The 18,461-nt window shown below is 44.8% G+C and overlaps 2 protein-coding genes across 7 annotated transcripts in view; both read right to left on the bottom strand.

The window, feature by feature from the left end:
• Nucleotides 1-18,461, bottom strand: part of LOC115103145 (partitioning defective 3 homolog) — a 254,743-nt gene that overhangs the window by 109,357 nt on the left and 126,925 nt on the right. For 4 of the 6 annotated variants that reach the window (XM_029623850.2, XM_065005787.1, XM_029623854.2 and 1 more), the window contains exons 6-12: nucleotides 17,839-17,933; nucleotides 16,721-16,804; nucleotides 14,890-15,015; nucleotides 11,110-11,311; nucleotides 10,620-10,845; nucleotides 7,130-7,269; nucleotides 6,793-6,921 (exon numbers count right to left, since the gene is read on the bottom strand). In XM_029623850.2, coding sequence (XP_029479710.2) covers nucleotides 6,793-6,921; nucleotides 7,130-7,269; nucleotides 10,620-10,845; nucleotides 11,110-11,311; nucleotides 14,890-15,015; nucleotides 16,721-16,804; nucleotides 17,839-17,933 — 1,002 coding nt within the window. The remainder of the gene's footprint in view (nucleotides 1-6,792; nucleotides 6,922-7,129; nucleotides 7,270-10,619; nucleotides 10,846-11,109; nucleotides 11,312-14,889; nucleotides 15,016-16,720; nucleotides 16,805-17,838; nucleotides 17,934-18,461) is intronic. The other 2 variants (XM_065005789.1, XM_029623853.2) reach the window with 2 other exon arrangements.
• On the bottom strand, nucleotides 3,295-6,767 carry LOC135563039 (general transcription factor II-I repeat domain-containing protein 2-like). Its single transcript, XM_065005790.1, has 2 exons — nucleotides 3,698-6,767; nucleotides 3,295-3,517 (listed from the first exon to the last, which is right to left on the bottom strand). The coding sequence occupies exon 1, from the start codon at nucleotides 5,140-5,142 to the stop codon at nucleotides 4,135-4,137; it is 1,008 nt and encodes a 335-aa protein (XP_064861862.1). The 5' UTR covers nucleotides 5,143-6,767; the 3' UTR covers nucleotides 3,295-3,517; nucleotides 3,698-4,134.

Here is an 18,461-nt window from a genome sequence, read left to right as displayed (position 1 = left end):
CTCCCATGTGTAATTTAACTAACCCTAACCCTGGGGGTAGAAGAGGTTCTCTCCTTTCATGTGTAATTTAACTAACCCTAACCCTGGGGGTAGAAGAGGTTCTCTCCTTTCATGTGTAATTTAACTAACCCTACCCCTGGGGGTACAAGAGGTTCTCTCTCCCATGTGTAATTTAACTAACCCTACCCCTGGGGGTACAAGAGGTTCTCTCCCACGTGTAATTTAACTAACCCTAACCCTGGGGGTAGAAGAGGTTCTCTTTCCCATGTGTCATTTAACTAACCCTAACCCTGAGGGTAGGAGAGGTTCTCTCCTTTCATGTGTAATTTAACTAACCCTAACCCTGGGGGTAGAAGAGGTTCTCTCCTTTCATGTGTAATTTAACTAACCCTAACCCTGGGGGTAGAAGAGGTTCTCTCTCCCATGTGTAATTTAACTAACCCTAACCCTGGGGGTAGAAAAGGTTCTCTCTCCCATGTGTAATTTAACTAACCCTAACCCTGGGGGTAGAAGAGGTTCTCTCCCACGTGTAATTTAACTAACCCTAACCCTAGGGGTAGAAGAGGTTCTCTCCTTTCATGTGTAATTTAACTAACCCTAACCCTGGGGGTAGAAGAGGTTCTCTTTCCCCAGTGTAAATTAACTAACCCTAACCCTGGGGGTAGAAGAGGTTCTCTTCCCCAGTGTAATTTAACTAACCCTAACCCTGGGGGTAGAAGAGGTTCTCTCTCCCATGTGTAATTTAACTAACCCTACCCCTGGGGTAGAAGAGGTTCTCTCTCCCACGTGTAATTTAACTAACCCTACCCCTGGGGGTAGAAGAGGTTCTCTCTCCCACGTGTAATTTAACTAACCCTAACCCTGGGGGTAGGAGAGGTTCTCTCCTTTCATGTGTAATTTAACTAACCCTACCCCTGGGGGTACAAGAGGTTCTCTCTCCCATGTGTAATTTAACTAACCCTACCCCTGGGGGTACAAGAGGTTCTCTCCCACGTGTAATTTAACTAACCCTAACCCTGGGGGTAGAAGAGGTTCTCTTTCCCATGTGTCATTTAACTAACCCTAACCCTGAGGGTAGGAGAGGTTCTCTCCTTTCATGTGTAATTTAACTAACCCTAACCCTGGGGGTAGAAGAGGTTCTCTCCTTTCATGTGTAATTTAACTAACCCTAACCCTGGGGGTAGAAGAGGTTCTCTCTCCCATGTGTAATTTAACTAACCCTAACCCTGGGGGTAGAAAAGGTTCTCTCTCCCATGTGTAATTTAACTAACCCTAACCCTGGGGGTAGAAGAGGTTCTCTCCCACGTGTAATTTAACTAACCCTAACCCTAGGGGTAGAAGAGGTTCTCTCCTTTCATGTGTAATTTAACTAACCCTAACCCTGGGGGTAGAAGAGGTTCTCTTTCCCCAGTGTAAATTAACTAACCCTAACCCTGGGGGTAGAAGAGGTTCTCTTCCCCAGTGTAATTTAACTAACCCTAACCCTGGGGGTAGAAGAGGTTCTCTCTCCCATGTGTAATTTAACTAACCCTACCCCTGGGGTAGAAGAGGTTCTCTCTCCCACGTGTAATTTAACTAACCCTACCCCTGGGGGTAGAAGAGGTTCTCTCTCCCACGTGTAATTTAACTAACCCTAACCCTGGGGGTAGAAGAGGTTCTCTCTCCCATGTGTAATTTAACTAACCCTAACCCTGGGGGTAGAAGAGGTTCTCTCCTTTCATGTGTAATTTAACTAACCCTAACCCTGGGGGTAGAAGAGGTTCTCTCCTTTCATGTGTAATTTAACAAACCCTAACCCTGGGGGTAGAAGAGGTTCTCTCTCCCATGTGTAATTTAACTAACCCTAACCCTGGGGGTAGAAGAGGTTCTCTCCTTTCATGTGTAATTTAACTAACCCTAACCCTGGGGGTAGAAGAGGTTCTCTCCTTTCATGTGTAATTTAACTAACCCTAACCCTGGGGGTAGAAGAGGTTCTCTCTCCCATGTGTAATTTAACTAACCCTAACCCTGGGGGTAGAAGAGGTTCTCCTTTCATGTGTCAGATCAGACGGCAGCAGACAGATGAATAGATCCAGTCTGCATTCCAAAAGGGCACCCTATTCCCTATATAGTGTACTACTTTTGACCAGAGCACTATGGGCCCAGGTAAAAAAGTAGTGCACTACATAGGGAATAGGGTGGCATTTGGGATACATATTGAGTGAAAGAAACCTGGTCTATTCAGAGGATGAGTATTGATCCCGATAAGGCTCTGATGAACAGCCATAGACCCAGAGTGACAGCCAGCCAATATGGTGTGCGAGTCTTCAGTTGTAGTAACTCATCGACAGGGGGTGGTGAGGTTGATTGAACCTGCTGTTGGGTGGTGGTGAAGACTGGGCTCCACTAATGGAGAGGAGAAAACCACTTCCCATTATTATGACAACAGGGGGAATAACTCAGTACTCGACAGGTGTTTAAGGACACTGGCGGTTGAGTTGGGAGATAATATAGGAGCCATTGATAATCCATTCTCTTTATAGTGCCTCTGGTTAAAAGTAGTGCACTATGTAGGGAATACGGTGCCATTTGAGACTATAAACTGACTTAGTCCTCACAAATAACTCCAGCATTAACACTGTTTTTTTACCTTTATTTAACTAGGCAAGTCAGTTAAGAACAAAATCTTATTTTCAATGACAGCCTAGGAACAGTGAGTTATCTGCCTTGTTCAGGGGCAGAATGACAGATTTGTACCTTGTCAGCTCGGGGATTCGATCTTGCAACCTTTCGGTTACTACTCCAACACTAACCACTGGGCTACGCTGCCGCCCATCTCGTCAGACACTAATAAAAGTCCAAATGTGTTGTATTATTGTATTATTTAAGAAACAATAAAACCTTTCAATTAAAAAAAAATTAACCCCTTGAATGTCTTTGTACACACAATATATGTATATGATATGTACATTACATTTGACTGTTAATGTTTACATGAGTCAATCTCAAACAGTGTCGTCACCCTCTAGACCAGGGGTCCCCAAACTTTTTCCTGTGAGGGCCACATAACTTTTCCCTTCTCTGATGGGGGGCCGGTGTCAGTTTGTAACAGAAAAAGTGTGACGATCGTAGGGGAGCTTAAAAAATTTATTGTTTTCCAGAAAGCCACACATAACCAAATAACCCTTTCCAGGTTCTTTACAGAAAAAAAGTCAGGAAACAAATAATAACACTATTAATGAAATAAATAATAACTAAATAACCCTCTCTGAGTTCTTCACAGAAAAAACAGGAAATAAATAATAACTAAATAACTCTCTCTGGGTTCTTCATAGAAAAAAAAGCCATGGAACATTAACTTTCTGTCGTGCCATGCACAATCTTAACAGATAAAAGTTCAGCTCAGTTGTCAGAGCAGAATCTCTCTGACACATATGAGCAGTCTCTTAAAGTTCTTGTGTTCCTTCCTTATAATCCTTTTGTAGGTTCCAGTAGGCTTGTAGACACCGCTGTTTGCAGCTCTCTCTCATCAACTTCCCTGTGAAAACCACAAAAGAAGCAGGTTGAGAAACTGAACTAAGTGATACAGCACCTACACAGCACAATACATTTCACTACCAGTATGGTTGTAAAAATGGATTTTATCCCAGTAGATTTTATTATGATTATATTTGTTTATGCTCAGAATGACTCATTCAAGTCAGAAAAGTGAGCTTACCTATGTATGTTCATCAGTGTGAACTGTGGGCCTGCATCTGGCTGGTGAGAAGTTGAATATCAGGTTCCATTCTAGTTACAGCCAGTCTCAAGCACTGATGCAAATGTTCATCTGTCAATCTTGATCTCATCGGGTTTTCAGCAGTTTCATGCGAGAAAAGGTTTTCTCGCAGATATACGTGCTGCCAAAAACTGTGGACATTTTCATTGCGTGTTTTTTGATGTTTGGATATGTGTCGTTTGGGAGGGCGGCATAGAAGTCAATGAGACTGTTGGGCTTGAATGAGTCTTTCAGAACATCACAGTTCTGTAACTCAGCCAACTCAAACTGATATGAAGGCTGGGCTTCATCAATGTCGGCAACAAAGGGGTTCTGAAAAAGACGGATTTCTTTTGCATGAACATGTAGTTCACTGAATCGCACACCGAACTCCGCCTTCAGCATTTCCAGTGCTTCCACGCACTTTTCAGCTGGGAACGGGACCGCTGGGTTCTCTGTCGACAGGTTTTGGGTAGCAGGAAGATGGACGAAGTTGCGCTTTTCACTTGTTCCAAAAGCAGCGCTAATTTCACCTCAAATGCTTTTATGTGTGAATACATGTCGCAAATGAGTTTCCCCTCGCCTTGTAGCTGCAAGTTAAGGCTGTTAAGTATTTCTGTCACGTCTGTTAAAAATGCGAGGTGCCATTTCCATTCTGGGTCGATCAGCTCTGGGACCGTTTTGTCTTTTAAATGAAGAAATGCGTTAATTTCGGGTAGCAGCTCGTAAAAACGCCTCAAAACTCTGCCCTGGCTCAGCCATCGGACCTCTGTGTAGTACAGCACATCTCCGTGCGTAGACTCCAGTTCAGACAGGAATTCATGGAACTGCCTGTGTTTAAGTCCCTTTGCTCTGATGAAGTTTATGCACGACACCACAACCTTCATTACAGAATCCCACTTCAACACTTTGCAGCACAGTGCTTGCTGGTGAATTAGGCAGTGGACTCGTAGCGGGGCGGTGAGACCCCTTTTTTCCAACTCCCGGTTCATGCGTCCTATTAGACCGCGAGTTTCGCCCACCATGCTAGGAGCCCCGTCAGTCGTGATGCTAGCTAGCTTTGACCAGTCCAGGTCCAACTTCTCCATGGTTTGGCACACTTTGTCAAAAATATCCTCTCCCGTTGTAGTCCATTTGAGACTTTGGAGGGCTGCCAGCTCCTCGCATATCTCAAAGTTTGCGCTAACTCCACGAATAAAAATGAGCAGTTGCGCTGTGTCTTGCACGTCCGTGCTCTCATCCAGTGCTAATGAAAAAAAGTCAAATTCTTTCGTCTTCTGCTGCAGCTGGGCATATGCATTACTCCCGATTTCTTCAACGCGTCTGGTGATTGTACTCGCCGACAGACTTACGGCATTAAATGCATCTTTCTTCTCGGGACACACCTCCTCCGCGACAGCATCCATACATTTCTTAACAAACTCTCCGTCAGTGAAAGGCTTACCGCTTCTTGCTATCAGTTTAGCAACCCGAAAGCTGGCCCGAACGGATGCCTGGTTCAGCTGAGCTTGGCGTACAAATGTATTCTGCTGAGATAGTAGTCCACTTTTTAGCTTTGAGAGTTTGTCTGCTCGTATTTGGCCTTGCAAGCTATCGTACTTGTCTTTGTGACGGGATTCATAGTGTCGGCGAAGATTGTATTCTTTGAATACCGCCACCGTCTCTTGACAGATGAGACAAACAGCCTTTTCTTTGCATTGAACAAAAAAAAAAATTGTTTGTCCACTGCAGGTTAAATACGCTCCATTCTGAATCAATTTTTCTCTTACCTAACCTTTTCGCCATTATTCCGTTCTCTCTTTGACAGGGCCGGGCCTAGGATTTTTTTTCTGGAGGCCAAATAGGAAAAAAATTTGATAGCGTCTCTAGTATTGTTCAGAGGGCCGGGCCAAATGTGCTGACGGGCCGTATCCGGCCCGCGGGCCGTAGTTTGGTGACCACTGCTCTAGACAATACCGTGGCTGTGTCATTGGGCTCTGGTCTAAAGTAGTGCAGCATAGGGCATAGGGGTCCATTTGGGAGGTATTTCATGTCACTGAAACATTACTCCCAGGTCTACTGGTTTGGAGTGTGTTGGTGCTGCTTGCTCAATCTGATTGATAATCCACACAACGTGCATTTCTCAGTCTGTCCCTGGCCTGACTGCTCCCTCATCAATCCATCCATCCATCCATCCATCTAATCTGTTCTGAGGGAGCTGAGCGCTACAGGTTCCCACTGAGAATAACTGGATCAGGGGTTTCGTCCCGAATGGCAGCCTACTGGCACCCTGTTCCCTATAGCACACTACTTTTGACCAAGATTTTTGGGCTTTGGTCAAAAGTAGTGTACTATGCAGGGAATATGGTGTCATTTGGGACGCAGCACAGGATAAAGAGCAGCACAATCAATCAACACGCTGAACGGTCATGTGTTAGGAGAACAAGACTTACTGGAGAACTGGGAGATGAACTAGATCTGTAACAGGGTATAAGACACACAAACAACATACTAACACATACAACCACAGGACCTAACAACATACATACAACCACAGGACCTAACAACACACATACAACCACAGGACCTAACAACACACATACAACCACAGGACCTAACAACACACATACAACCACAGGACCTAACGACATACATACAACCACAGGACCTAACAACATACATACAACCACAGGACCTAACAACACACATACAACCACAGGACCTAACAACACACATACAACCACAGGACCTAACAACATACATACAACCACAGGACCTAACAACACACATACAACCACAGGACCTAACAACACACATACAACCACAGGACCTAACAACATACATACAACCACAGGGCCTAACAACACACATACAACCACAGGACCTAACAACATACATACAACCACAGGGCCTAACAACATACATACAACCACAGGACCTAACAACATACATACAAACTAACACACACATACTTTCCTGAGAGTAGGGGACATATGACAAATGGGGACTCTACTTTCTAAGGGTCCTAGAGAGGAGGGAAGTAGGGTTTGCTGTGATATGGAAGCAGAGAGACATACCACTTCTCTGGGCAGGAAGGTCTCCTCCTGTCGTAACACCACAAGCCCCACAGCCCCTCCCATGGGCGTGGCCCTCAGCAGACAGACCACCTCCTCCTGGGTCAACCCAACCAGGTCCACTCCGTTCACCTGGAAGGCAAATGGCCATTAGTAACATACAGATTCACATTCATTTTGAGACCGCTAAACCCCACTGAGATCACTAATATGATCCTTACAGCCTAAACATGTCTATGTGGCAGACTGTATGATGCCAACACAACATAAACCAACGCAAACAGAGATCTAGGAAGGGTGATCAGGCAGTGAGCGCTACTCCCTTCATCTCGGGTCTCACCTCCAGCAGCCTGTCTCCAGCCTTGAGGTGTCCGTCCTGGATGGCAGCTCCTCGGGGCAGGATGTTCTTCACGTAGATGGGCGCCGAGCCGCCGATGGGGACGTCACGCGATGTGATGCTGAAACCCAGACCCTCCGGACCTGAGGGAAGTGTGAGAAAAAGTGTGAGAATGCCTATATTTGAACTTGCCTTCATATCACAGGTACACTAGGACGTACACAGCAACAAAACATATAGTCCAAATGGCCATAGAAAACCAAAACAGGCATTCCAAGAGGAAAATGGAATATGGGAAGGAATCTGGACGACTAGTAGGGAATGTTGAGACAAGACGCATTGTTGAACCTGCAGAACCCTCCCGGCCTAATGAGGCCAACTCAATCTGAGTGTAGAGGATGGGGATCGGACCGCTTCTCTCCCAGACGGCACCACATTCAGAATGTCTCAGTAGAATGTCTGCCCAGCCTAATCCCTCTGTCTGACTGTCTGAGCTGTGTACGGTAATGCAAGCAAGGCAGAACGCAAACAGAGGATTCCAGAATGCTCAGAGGATTCTGTTTCAGGACACTCTAAATCCCTTCCATGTCAATAAGCCAATCAACTTCCCACCACAGTATGGGCACGTATTACACTTACCAGTAAATGGCTTAACCATCGCTATGCTTCACATGGTACACAGGATCTTTGAAGACACATTAGCTTGATTAGGAAAGACGTGCGCTAATTCCAGATTGATTGTCTTACAGCTTGGGTTTTGTGAAGAGGCCAGTGAGTCGGAGTTAGCAAGCAAACTAACCAAGTAAATCTATCATCCAAATAAGGTTTAGTCTGCACTCGACACATAACAAGCCAGGCAAAGTCTCATAAATTAATGTTAATCTGCAACTACTGTACTCGTTCAACCAAAGCAAACAAGGAATGGAAGGAGAAATGTCTTCCAGAACTTGGTGGATGATAACAGAGCTACGTTTACGTTGTCCTCCTACTAAATGGAACGATAGACACCTGGATGTGGTCAGTGGGGATCTTATTAACAGGAATCAACCAGGTTGGGAGTTACGGGCTGCTTTTCAAATGGCACCCTACAGTACTCCTTATATAGTGCACTCATTTTGACCATTCCACTATAATATAGCGAATAGAGTGAAGGTTGTGATGCATCCCCGATTTCTGGCCTGGGCCTTTCAGTACTCTGGCTTGGTTCCAGGCCAGGGGTCCAGGACAGTGGAGACATCCCAACACAGTGCTGGTGTGCCATATGGACTGGGCCCTTCTATCTTCAACATTGCTTTTGACACAGTGCACACTACACAGACAGAGTGGCTGCTTAGCAACAAGCCCTCTTGCCCACCACACCTGGCAGGAACACGGACACACACACCTGGTCCTTATGGCAGAGACCGGTATGTGTGTGTCTCCTATGGCAGAGGCCTGTGCCGTGCCAACTCTGTCCAGCTGTCAGTCACTGCATACACCCCTGAAGTGTGTTTCATTAGGAATTTATGGCTCAATCTCAATATGTAACACATTTTCTGTCCACCATTTCAGGCAAAAGTGTGAAGCCGTTTGGCCATCTTTATTCAAGTCTATGGCTAGATCGAATGATTCTGAAGTGTGCATCTCTTCATGAATCAATGAGATGAGACTGGCATATGTTTATTTGGAAGCTACTGTAATAATGATATATTTCCACCCAAACCATTTGCTGCGTTCCTCCTAAACAGAACAAGTATTTATTTATCCAACCTCATCACACAGACCTAAACACAGCATTTCATTTGTAGAATCTAAGAGGCTAAATTCTTAGACTGAGGGAAGGTAACACTGAGTAAAATGGCCTGTTTCCAAGCGTGTACAAGTCAGTCAAAATACCTGTAATGATAAGAAGTAGAAGCTCAGTATTGAGAAGTCAGAGCTTGACCAGTCTTGATTAGTTGGCTCTGGAAGGTCATGGATCGTTACACTAAATATTTACACTAATAGCCCTTAACACCTTGTCTATTGTCCTCATATCACGGCCCAGTTCCGCTCAGTAGGTAAGCTATGCCAAACACTTATTTAATAGGCATATAACAGAGTTCTAAAAATGTCTTAAGAACGACAGACTATTTAGTTTATGGAGTCTGTACTCATACAATCGTCAATTAAAGATCCAATATCAAACTTCAATTCAAACTTTATTTGAAGTGTATTTAAAATAACAACACACTTAATAAAATAATCAAAACAAAGGCGTCATTGATTAAAGGGATCCTAACACCTCAAGCAGTTTCACAGTACGACGCAAAGTACAAAGTAAAAAAATATAAGCATGATACAAACGATGAATAATTAAACCATTTTTACTGCTATAATTTAAGAAATTAACTAAAGCTTTATTGTCAAATTCCAAATGCTACAGTAGGCCCCTTGATTTCTCATAGTTTCACCTTCAAGTAGCCTAATGCCTAAAAAGCAGCTTACTTGAAACTGGTACTACCACAATTACAGTCTTTGTAGTCGTGGTAAACTGCACGTTATACCACCATTTGTTAATGTTAATTAATTTAGCTTATTTCATTAATTGTTTTTTGGAAGAGAGTTTGGGATTTTTTTTATTTTTATGTACGTCTTGGCTTATCTTGTACATTCTAATGTTTCATTTCATTAGAGATGTTGCATTTTATCATTTGACCTTTGAACACCTGTTATTTTTTGACAAACAAATGCAGGGGGGCTGTAACAATGGTGAGGTGTGAGTGTCAGGTTAACCACATGGTATGTCTCAGGATGGACAAAGGTGCAGTCAGGATCTGAACACCCCATGGTTCCTCTTATCCAACAGTCGGTGGAAAAACAAGTTTGAGTGTTCGGAGATGAAAGTTCTTCTGCCTGGCATGGAAGTGGCTAAAGTCTTCAGAGGTGTAAGGATAATTAAGAGTCTGAAACTAGGGTATTTGGTGCAGTGTTTTTGTTAGTTTTGGAGTTAAGCAAGGTTTTTCAGTTGTTTGGGCACACACATTTTCTGGAGGCGAAGCCGAAGTTCGGAGCCAAAGTCTAAGTCCCTTCGTCGGTGATTGGTCAACAGAGGGGATTCTTCAATAAAATCTTTGTCATTCAACGAGACAACTTATTTTCATGCACATTTTTCTATTGAAAAAATACTAAATAATCTTAGTTAGAAGTAAAATTGCGTGACTAATATTTCTACGGCAAAAACATCAAAATTAATAGACATCTTGAGTTATCTTAGATTATTTCGGACTATTTTGAGGAAGTGTATACTATTGCCGCTTTTTTTCAAGCGATAGTCTTTTAAGGTAGTCTACGAGCACACTCGTTCGGTTAGCCGAGTTCGGCTAGGCGCCAGCCGAACTGAAGCATGCTGACGCCTTAAGACAATTTTCTTAGACCCCTGGCCAAGATTAGATGTGCTGGAGAGGATTAGATCAATGCTTTCTCTGTAAGGTCCAATCACAGATTTTTTAGGTGTGTATGTGTGTCGTCTGACCTTTTTTCAGCTGGATGTTCAGTCTCCTGCCGACCTTTTTGGTGAAGCCTGCAGTGGGGGTGGAGTTTAGCACCCTGTGAGGGGAGGGGGTGCGGCCTGGAGGGGCGTGGCCTAATGGGGGCTTGCCCATGGAGCCCCCATGGGCAAGCACATGGGGGTGAGGTAGAGAGGTGTAGGCGTCACCCTGCTCGGGGTGCTGGTGAGGGTGGGGACCACGGGACATCCTCTGTGATATAAGATAAAACAGCATTTCATTATCAATTTTGAAAGAAATTTGCCTTGCATCATAAACGCAATGACAGACCCTCGTAACCCGGACGGCGCTGGGCCAATTGTGCACCGCCCTATGGGACTCCGATCACGGACGGCTGTGATACAGCCCGGGATCAAACCAGGGTCTGTAGTGATGCCTGTAGCACTGAGATGCTCCGCCTTAGACTGCTGCGGCACTCTGGACACTCGACAGACAATATACAAAACGTAGAGAGACCTGTGGGGTGTGGTCCAGGCCTGAGGTTGTGCTGCCTCTCTCGCTGGCTAGGGAGTCAGGGCTGAAGCTTCCAGAGGAGTAGGCCACGTCGGGGTTCCTCTCGCTGTGTGACAGCTGCTCGTACTGGGCCTTCATCAGGTTGGGAACCACATGGAACATGATGACTGGTGAACGCATGGCCTGGCGGAACATGTTCTGGGCTCTGAGGACAGGAAGGAGGGAGAAGCAAAACAACTCAACACAGATGTTGGATCCGACATAGTCTGCATCTCAAATGGGACAGGAGGAGTGTGTCCTGAATGGCCTCGTCGAAAGTAGGGCTCAATAAAAAGTATTTGTTGCCAATTTATGACTCAAGCACACATTACACACTACATTAGTTGTGGTTATCAACCCTGCTGGTAGGGCACCTGCACAGCACAGTGGTTAAAGCTTGTAGAGAGTAAGAATGTATAGCTTTAGAATAGGCTTGCCAGTTTCATCATATAATCCCTCATATGGCTCAGATGAAAGGAATGGGGTTTCTGAAGCACGTTTGGAGAAAAATCATTTTAAACCCCTTCAACATTAGGTAGTGTAGATATGAACTGAAACCATCTATTTAGTGTAATCTTGCCATGGCAGTAGTCTTGTTAGCCACACCTGTTACAGTAGATTAAAGCCGACTTTGCTAGACATCTCGAATATGTCCCAAATGCCACCCTATTCCCTATATAGCGCTCTACTTTTCACCAGGGACTTTAGGGCTCTGATCAAAATGAGTGCTACATTGGGAATAGGTTGCCATATGGGATGCACACAGGCAACTCCTCTCTCAAAACAGATTAACAGACATCATTACCCCACTCCCAACGACCGTGCAATTCCTAGCCTTATTCCCAGCCACTAATATTCCCAAATCAAATGTGATTTGCCACAAGCGCCGAATACAACAGGTGTATTACAACTTTACAGTGAAATGCGTACTTATAAGCCCATTACCAACAATGACAGAACAATAATGAATGTTCACTCCCATGTCAACCTCTAATGATATAGCCCTCCCACCAGTTCCTCAAAAATATAATGGAGAAGCTTTTCTGACATTTAGCATGTGTGAAAACCATGTCTGTTTTGATATATTTAATTCAACACCAGTAAGTAACCTGGGTTGGGAAACCTATTACATCCTGTCTGGAAATTGATATAGCCTGAAATTGGGAAGCAGCTCCGCGATATCGGTTGCCAGGCCCAACTGGTGTCGTCACTGACATTTGTGTCTCCCTGAGGGAACACAGGTCAGTGTTCAGCACCATAGTGCCCACAAAGCTCATCACTAAGCTAAGGACCCTGGGACTAAACACCTCCCTCTGCAACTGGATCCTGAACTTCCTGACAGTCTGCCCCAAGGTGGTAAGCGTAGCAACAACAGATCTGCCATGCTGATCCTCAACACTAGGGCCCCTCAGGGGTGCGTGCTTAGTCACCTCCATTACTCTGTTCACCCACGACTGCGTGGCCACATCACCAACAAACTAACATGGTCCAAACACACCAAGACAGTCGTGAAGAAGGCACAACAAAACCTTTCCCCCCTCAGGAGACTGAAAACATTTGGCATGGGTCCCCAGATTCTCAAAAAGTTCTACAGCTGCACCATCGAGAGCATCACCGCCTGGTATGGCAACTGCTCGGCATCTGACCATAAGGCGCTAGAGGGTAGTGCGTATGGCCCAGTACATCACTGGGGCCAAGCTTCCTGCCATCCAGGACCTCTATACCAGGCGGTGTCAGAGGAAAGCCCATAAAATTGGCAGAGACTTCAGGCACCAAAGTCAGACTGTTAACTCTGCTACCGCATGGCAAGCGGTACCGGAGCGCTAAGACTAGGACCAAAACGCTCCTCAACAGCTTCTACCCCATAGCCATAAGACTGCTAAACAATTAATAAAAATGGCCACCGGACTATTAAGTTGACAACAACCCATTTGTTTTGTACACTGCTGCTACTCACTGTTTATTATCTATGCATAGTCACTTCACCCCTACCTACATGTACAAATTACCTCAACTAACCTGTACCCCCACACTGACTCGGTACCCCCTGTATATTGTCTCGGTATTGTTATGTTATTGTGTTACTTTTTCAAATGTTTTACTTTAGTTTATTTGGTAAATATTTTGTAACTAATCTTGAACTGCACTGTAAAGTTTAATTTGACTGTAGGCCTAAGCTGCTCTGGATAAGAACGTATTCTAAATGACCTAAATGTATATTGATTAAGGCTGAAGGATGAGGGCAGACCCCCCAGCAGGTATGGTTTGCACATAACAGCACAAATCTGTAGCCTACAACTGAGCACTGCACACATTAAAATTCCCAATGTGAACATTTGAAAATAGACTTATGCAGTACTGCCACTCAGGTGATCTATTTTTATGTCACTCTTCACCTCAGATGGCACGGGTATAGTTAAATATGTAAACAATTGGGCTTGATGGTAAAGTGAGTAGAGCAGCAATGCTGCTTGTCCCACTCTCCAGCTGGTAGCCTATTTGATTAAACCGCAGCAATGTAATACTACGGGAGTGACCCCGGCGGAAGGGGGAGGCGGGAAATGACCATTTATTTTTTATTACGTAAACCATATTAGGCCTAGCCTACAGTCGTTTTCGTGCAACACTCCACATGACATTTCCACCCCCCAAAAAATATAATAAAACTCAGTTTTTAACTATTCTTGTAGACCAGGGGTACTCAACTCTTACCCTAAGACATCCGGAGCCTGCTGGTTTTCTGCTCTACCTGATAATTCATTGCACCCACCTGGTGTCCCAGGTCTAAATCAGTCCCTGCTTAGGGTGGAATAAAGGGAAAAAATGCAGTGGAACTGACTGAGGTCCAGTTGCGTTTGAGGGCTGTAGACTGTTGTTCCTGTCCTGAACTGGACCCTAGAACTTCACTCCCATTCCTCCCAGAATCACATGGGAATCCTGTTCAAACACTAGGCTACACTATAGCCATAGGTTATTGTGAATGTGTAAGTGTGCACACAAAACAAATGACAGCTGATTTTTCACAGTACACCAGTGCTTATGCTTCTGAAAATCATATTACATAAAGCATGATGAGGAATGTAAGATTGCATTCAAAAGCTTTAGCTGGATTCTAGAATGGCACGCAAGCAGCGTACAACAGAACTAGAATGAATAGAATGGCCTCCCCCATTCAAGTCAATGACACCATAATGGGTGGCCTGGCAGCCATTTTGACTGTACAAAATAGGAATGAAGCAGGAAGCCCTCAGTCTATTTCTATGGAACAGTATCTGCAGCAGAGAACAATGGGAGGCAGCAGCAGTTAGCTAGGCTGTTAGGATCTGCTCAGACTGAGGAGCTGAGGGAGAGACAGATCAAAGCCGGGGATGCCATGAAAGTCAGAAGCCAAGCAAGTAGAGCAGAGGTAGGTTTGATCTAGGAGTCTAATAGGAAGATGTTAGCATCCAGTAGCAACAGATGGAGCTGCTAAATACATGGTTTAGAAAGGATTGCAAGTATGGAGAGGAACGAGGCTGAGAGGAATGGCAGGCAGCCTCCATATTACCAAGATCCTACAGTAGGTACGACTTAGGAATCATCAAACAGGAATGGGGTTAGCTTAGCAACAGACAGCAGCAGAGGCCATGCTTTGGTTAGAAGACATGGCAGTGGAGAGTAAGGGAGAGGAGCAGAGGAGGGCTGGCAGGGAGTGGAGGGGGGCTCAGGACCGGTGGTCCCGGTCGGTAGGTACAGGCGTCTTACTGTTCGAAGCGGATGTTTCGCAGGTCTCCATTATTAATGCGTACGATGCAGTCATTCTCCTGGAACAGACTATGTTGCTCTGCCTTGCCTCCCCTCTCCAGGCGCTTGACCAACAAGCCGAGAGTCCTGGAAACATTCAGAAGCAGACGTTGGTGTAATACGGCTGGCAGCTGTGGAGGAGGCCTTAGGGTTCAATATGGTTGTTGGGGTACAGAGCAGGCCTGGATAGGGGAGGACTACTGAAGCTCCAGCAAACACCTAGGCTCTACATCAATAATGTGTGTTGCAAATGGCACTCTATTCCCTATGTAGTGCACTAGAGCCATTTTGGATACATGCATAGGCTCATAACGAAGAGATAAGCAACATGTCCTCCATGTCGTCTGCATCCTTACTTAGTTCACAGGCTAACACTGATTGGTGTATGGTTTTAATTCATGCAAAGTGTAAAGTGGAAGTGAGATATGAGACACTGTCTTGGCTAGATTCCCAACCTGGTCACATTCCATTCTGGCCACCTAGTCATCCCCCTCGTTCCTAATCGGCATGTCACTCCTCATCTCTCCACCTGATAGCTGACGTGTGGTGAGCGTTCTGGCACAGAAATGGTGGCCATGAATCACTGAGGTGGGTGGCTCACATTGGGGGTGGATGAGGTGAAATTCTCCCTACTATGTAAAGCGCTTTGAGTACCTCAGTTGGTAGAAAAGCGTTACATAAATTCAAATAAATTATTATTAAGTTGGTGGCGTTATGTTTGTCAGCGTTATGTGGTGTCTAGATGAAAGTGCCAGTCTTCTAAAACAGCATAGGTGTAGTTACTGTAGCTAGGTGTGCCCGTTCTCTCTACCTGAATGCAAAGTTTCGCTCCTGACTGAGCTGCCTTATGCAAAACAAATAGAGACCATTAGCATTCTGACAGAGAAAACGGTTAAATCTACAGTAACGTGTAGGAATTAGAGAAATGCTGCTCCATCACATGTGAGTTTGGGAAGTCTTCAGCTGTGACAGCTGTCAGAGAAAGCAGTAACCCTCCATACAGTAGCAAGATGCCTCGGGCTTCCTGACTGCTACACAATGCTGACTTCACTGAAATACTGAATACAGAGTAGGTCATCCAAAATCATACAAATTACCATAAAGTGCTAGAACTATTAAAATAATACTTATTGTTCACAGGTATGTTTAAACACAGATTCATTATAACAAAATATGTTTTCCAGAACTACTAGTTGAAAGTTCCTCTGAATCAGTAGCGAATAAGCTAGCCTGGGTACCCGTGTTTGTGCCATCATGCCAATCCTTGCCACACCTTATCATGTTTGGCATGACAAGGAGTTGACATGACAGCACAATCAGATCTGGGACCAGGCTAGGAATTGTAAACCTAGCTCTGTGCTAGTGGACATATGTGAAAGAGCTGGACCATTAAATCAATTATTCCATTACATCTTCTAACAGAGACGTATGTGGACTGTAAATGTGTATAGGACTGCTGAGTACAACCTTTACATCAAGGAAATACTTCAGACAGGAGTGACGGAGGAACATGACAGTCACCTGCAAGCACTGAACAATCCTGATTGATCACTGTAAACTAGCTAATCACTTCATGATGTGAGCATGACATGCATGTTGGGTAGGTCCATGTGTAGGGGGAGTGTGTGTGTGTGTGTTTGTTTTACTGGGTCACATGAGGATGCAGGTGCCATAGCAGACTAAGCTCGCTCTCTCTACTCCCCCCTCCTTAATCGTGGCAGTGTTATGCCTGCGTAGCGTAAGTAGCCTGCTGCCTGTCTATCCAGTGGTGGCTGTAGTGGGAGGGCTTTACCTGCGGTCCTGGGCACTGAAAGGCACTACATGGATCCCCAAGGGCCCGCCGTCATTGGACACTTCTACCAGCTTTACAATGTCACTGTGAGACAATGAGGATGGGGAGGGGTGAAACCACATGGAAATCACGAAGGGGAGAAAAACAACAACAAATAGAGCAGGAAGAAACTAGGGATGAGCATTACGCCAGGTTTTGGTTTCTCCCAACATCCCAGGTGACAGAAACGCATCATTCAGAACCCAGTTCTAAGGAGCGTCAAGGGAGGTTTCCATACACACTACATATTCATATCATATCTTATGTCTTGACCTTCAGACAGTCTATCACATAGGATTTTTATAGGGAAATCTGAGACAAGTAAACTATCAAATTCCTTTAAAAAAAATAGTGTTGTACTTGTATTCTTTGACCTCTAACCCCTCGAGTTTCCATAGATTGGTGCTTAGTAGTTGTGTTTCTATTACCTTTAGGATAAAGGTTATTTGCATAAAAATATAGTTGTATTCTATTAGGAGGCGAGGACGCCTTCCTTTTTGGGCAAAATAATATCAATAACATACTGTACCTGAAGATTAGACTGATGGCATGAAAAAGATGACAGTTAGAAAACGAGTGTTATTACTATCACCATGACAGTGGATCAGTACATGGTACCTTTTATGGTTATGATGACATTTGGTTTATGCTCAAGTTCCTTAAAAGAACATTAGCCAGGGGTTTAAAAAGATTATCTCCAAACTTGTGGAATGCAATATTTATTGGCCTAAATCTAAGACTCTTGACAATAAATGATTACATGGAGAATACAATATAAGATCAGAAGTGTTAGGTACAGCTTAGAGGTAGGTAGTTAACTGGTACTCATTCCATTGCTACAGATTAATGTTATTCCTGTACTTGTTACGGATCAATGTCAGGTGATCAGAGAGGTGGTTACATTGAGACAGAAGCTCTGGATGAATCCCAAACGACAACTTATTCCCTATATAGTGCACTACTTCTGACCAGGATCCACAAGGCTCTGGTCAAAAGTAGTGCACTATAAAGGGAAAAGGATGCCACTTGGGACGTAGTCCTCTATCTGTAATTGGACGACCCTTTCAGAGACGACTTACTCCAGTGACCTCACAGGGGTGTGGGCCATACAGGAGTCAGCTCGGCCAACCGGCTCGATCCTGCCGTTCTCCTCCTCCCCGTGCCCCCCCTCCTCCTGCAAAACAAGACAACAACCATAGAATGCCATGACTTCTAGGATCTCTGACTGCAACATGAGCATATGATCAAACCAAGCCTCCCGAGTCTCATTGGCACAGACATTGAAAGATGGTCCATTCCACATTGGCTGAAATGAGTCACAGAAAAATGGTACGCAGACAACATGACATAAGACGGGTAACCTACATATGAGCACCCATTACAGCCTATGCCACTATTAAAACCTGAACAAATGTTCAGGACTGATTCCTATTGTGAGAGCGAGAGAGAGTGAGAGAACAAGGAGTAAGAGAGAGAAAAAGAGATGGTGGACTAGACAGGGTCATTAAAATTTCATGGTGATACTGGAGACGGCAGAGGAGCCGCGGCAACGGCAGCAACAGCTCGCCTCATCAGTATGAAAATGAACACATCGCCACAGTTCCCTGTACGGTTGCCATGACAGTGCACTGTTTGCTGCTGGGGGGTGACAACGTACAGTGGAGGGCTGCAGTACACCGGTAATCCAGTCCTGTTGGTCTCC

Source organism: Oncorhynchus nerka, linkage group LG20 (assembly GCF_034236695.1).
Source record: "Oncorhynchus nerka isolate Pitt River linkage group LG20, Oner_Uvic_2.0, whole genome shotgun sequence".
Classification (NCBI taxonomy): domain Eukaryota; kingdom Metazoa; phylum Chordata; class Actinopteri; order Salmoniformes; family Salmonidae; genus Oncorhynchus; species Oncorhynchus nerka.
This window is presented reverse-complemented; position numbering and strand designations above follow the sequence as displayed.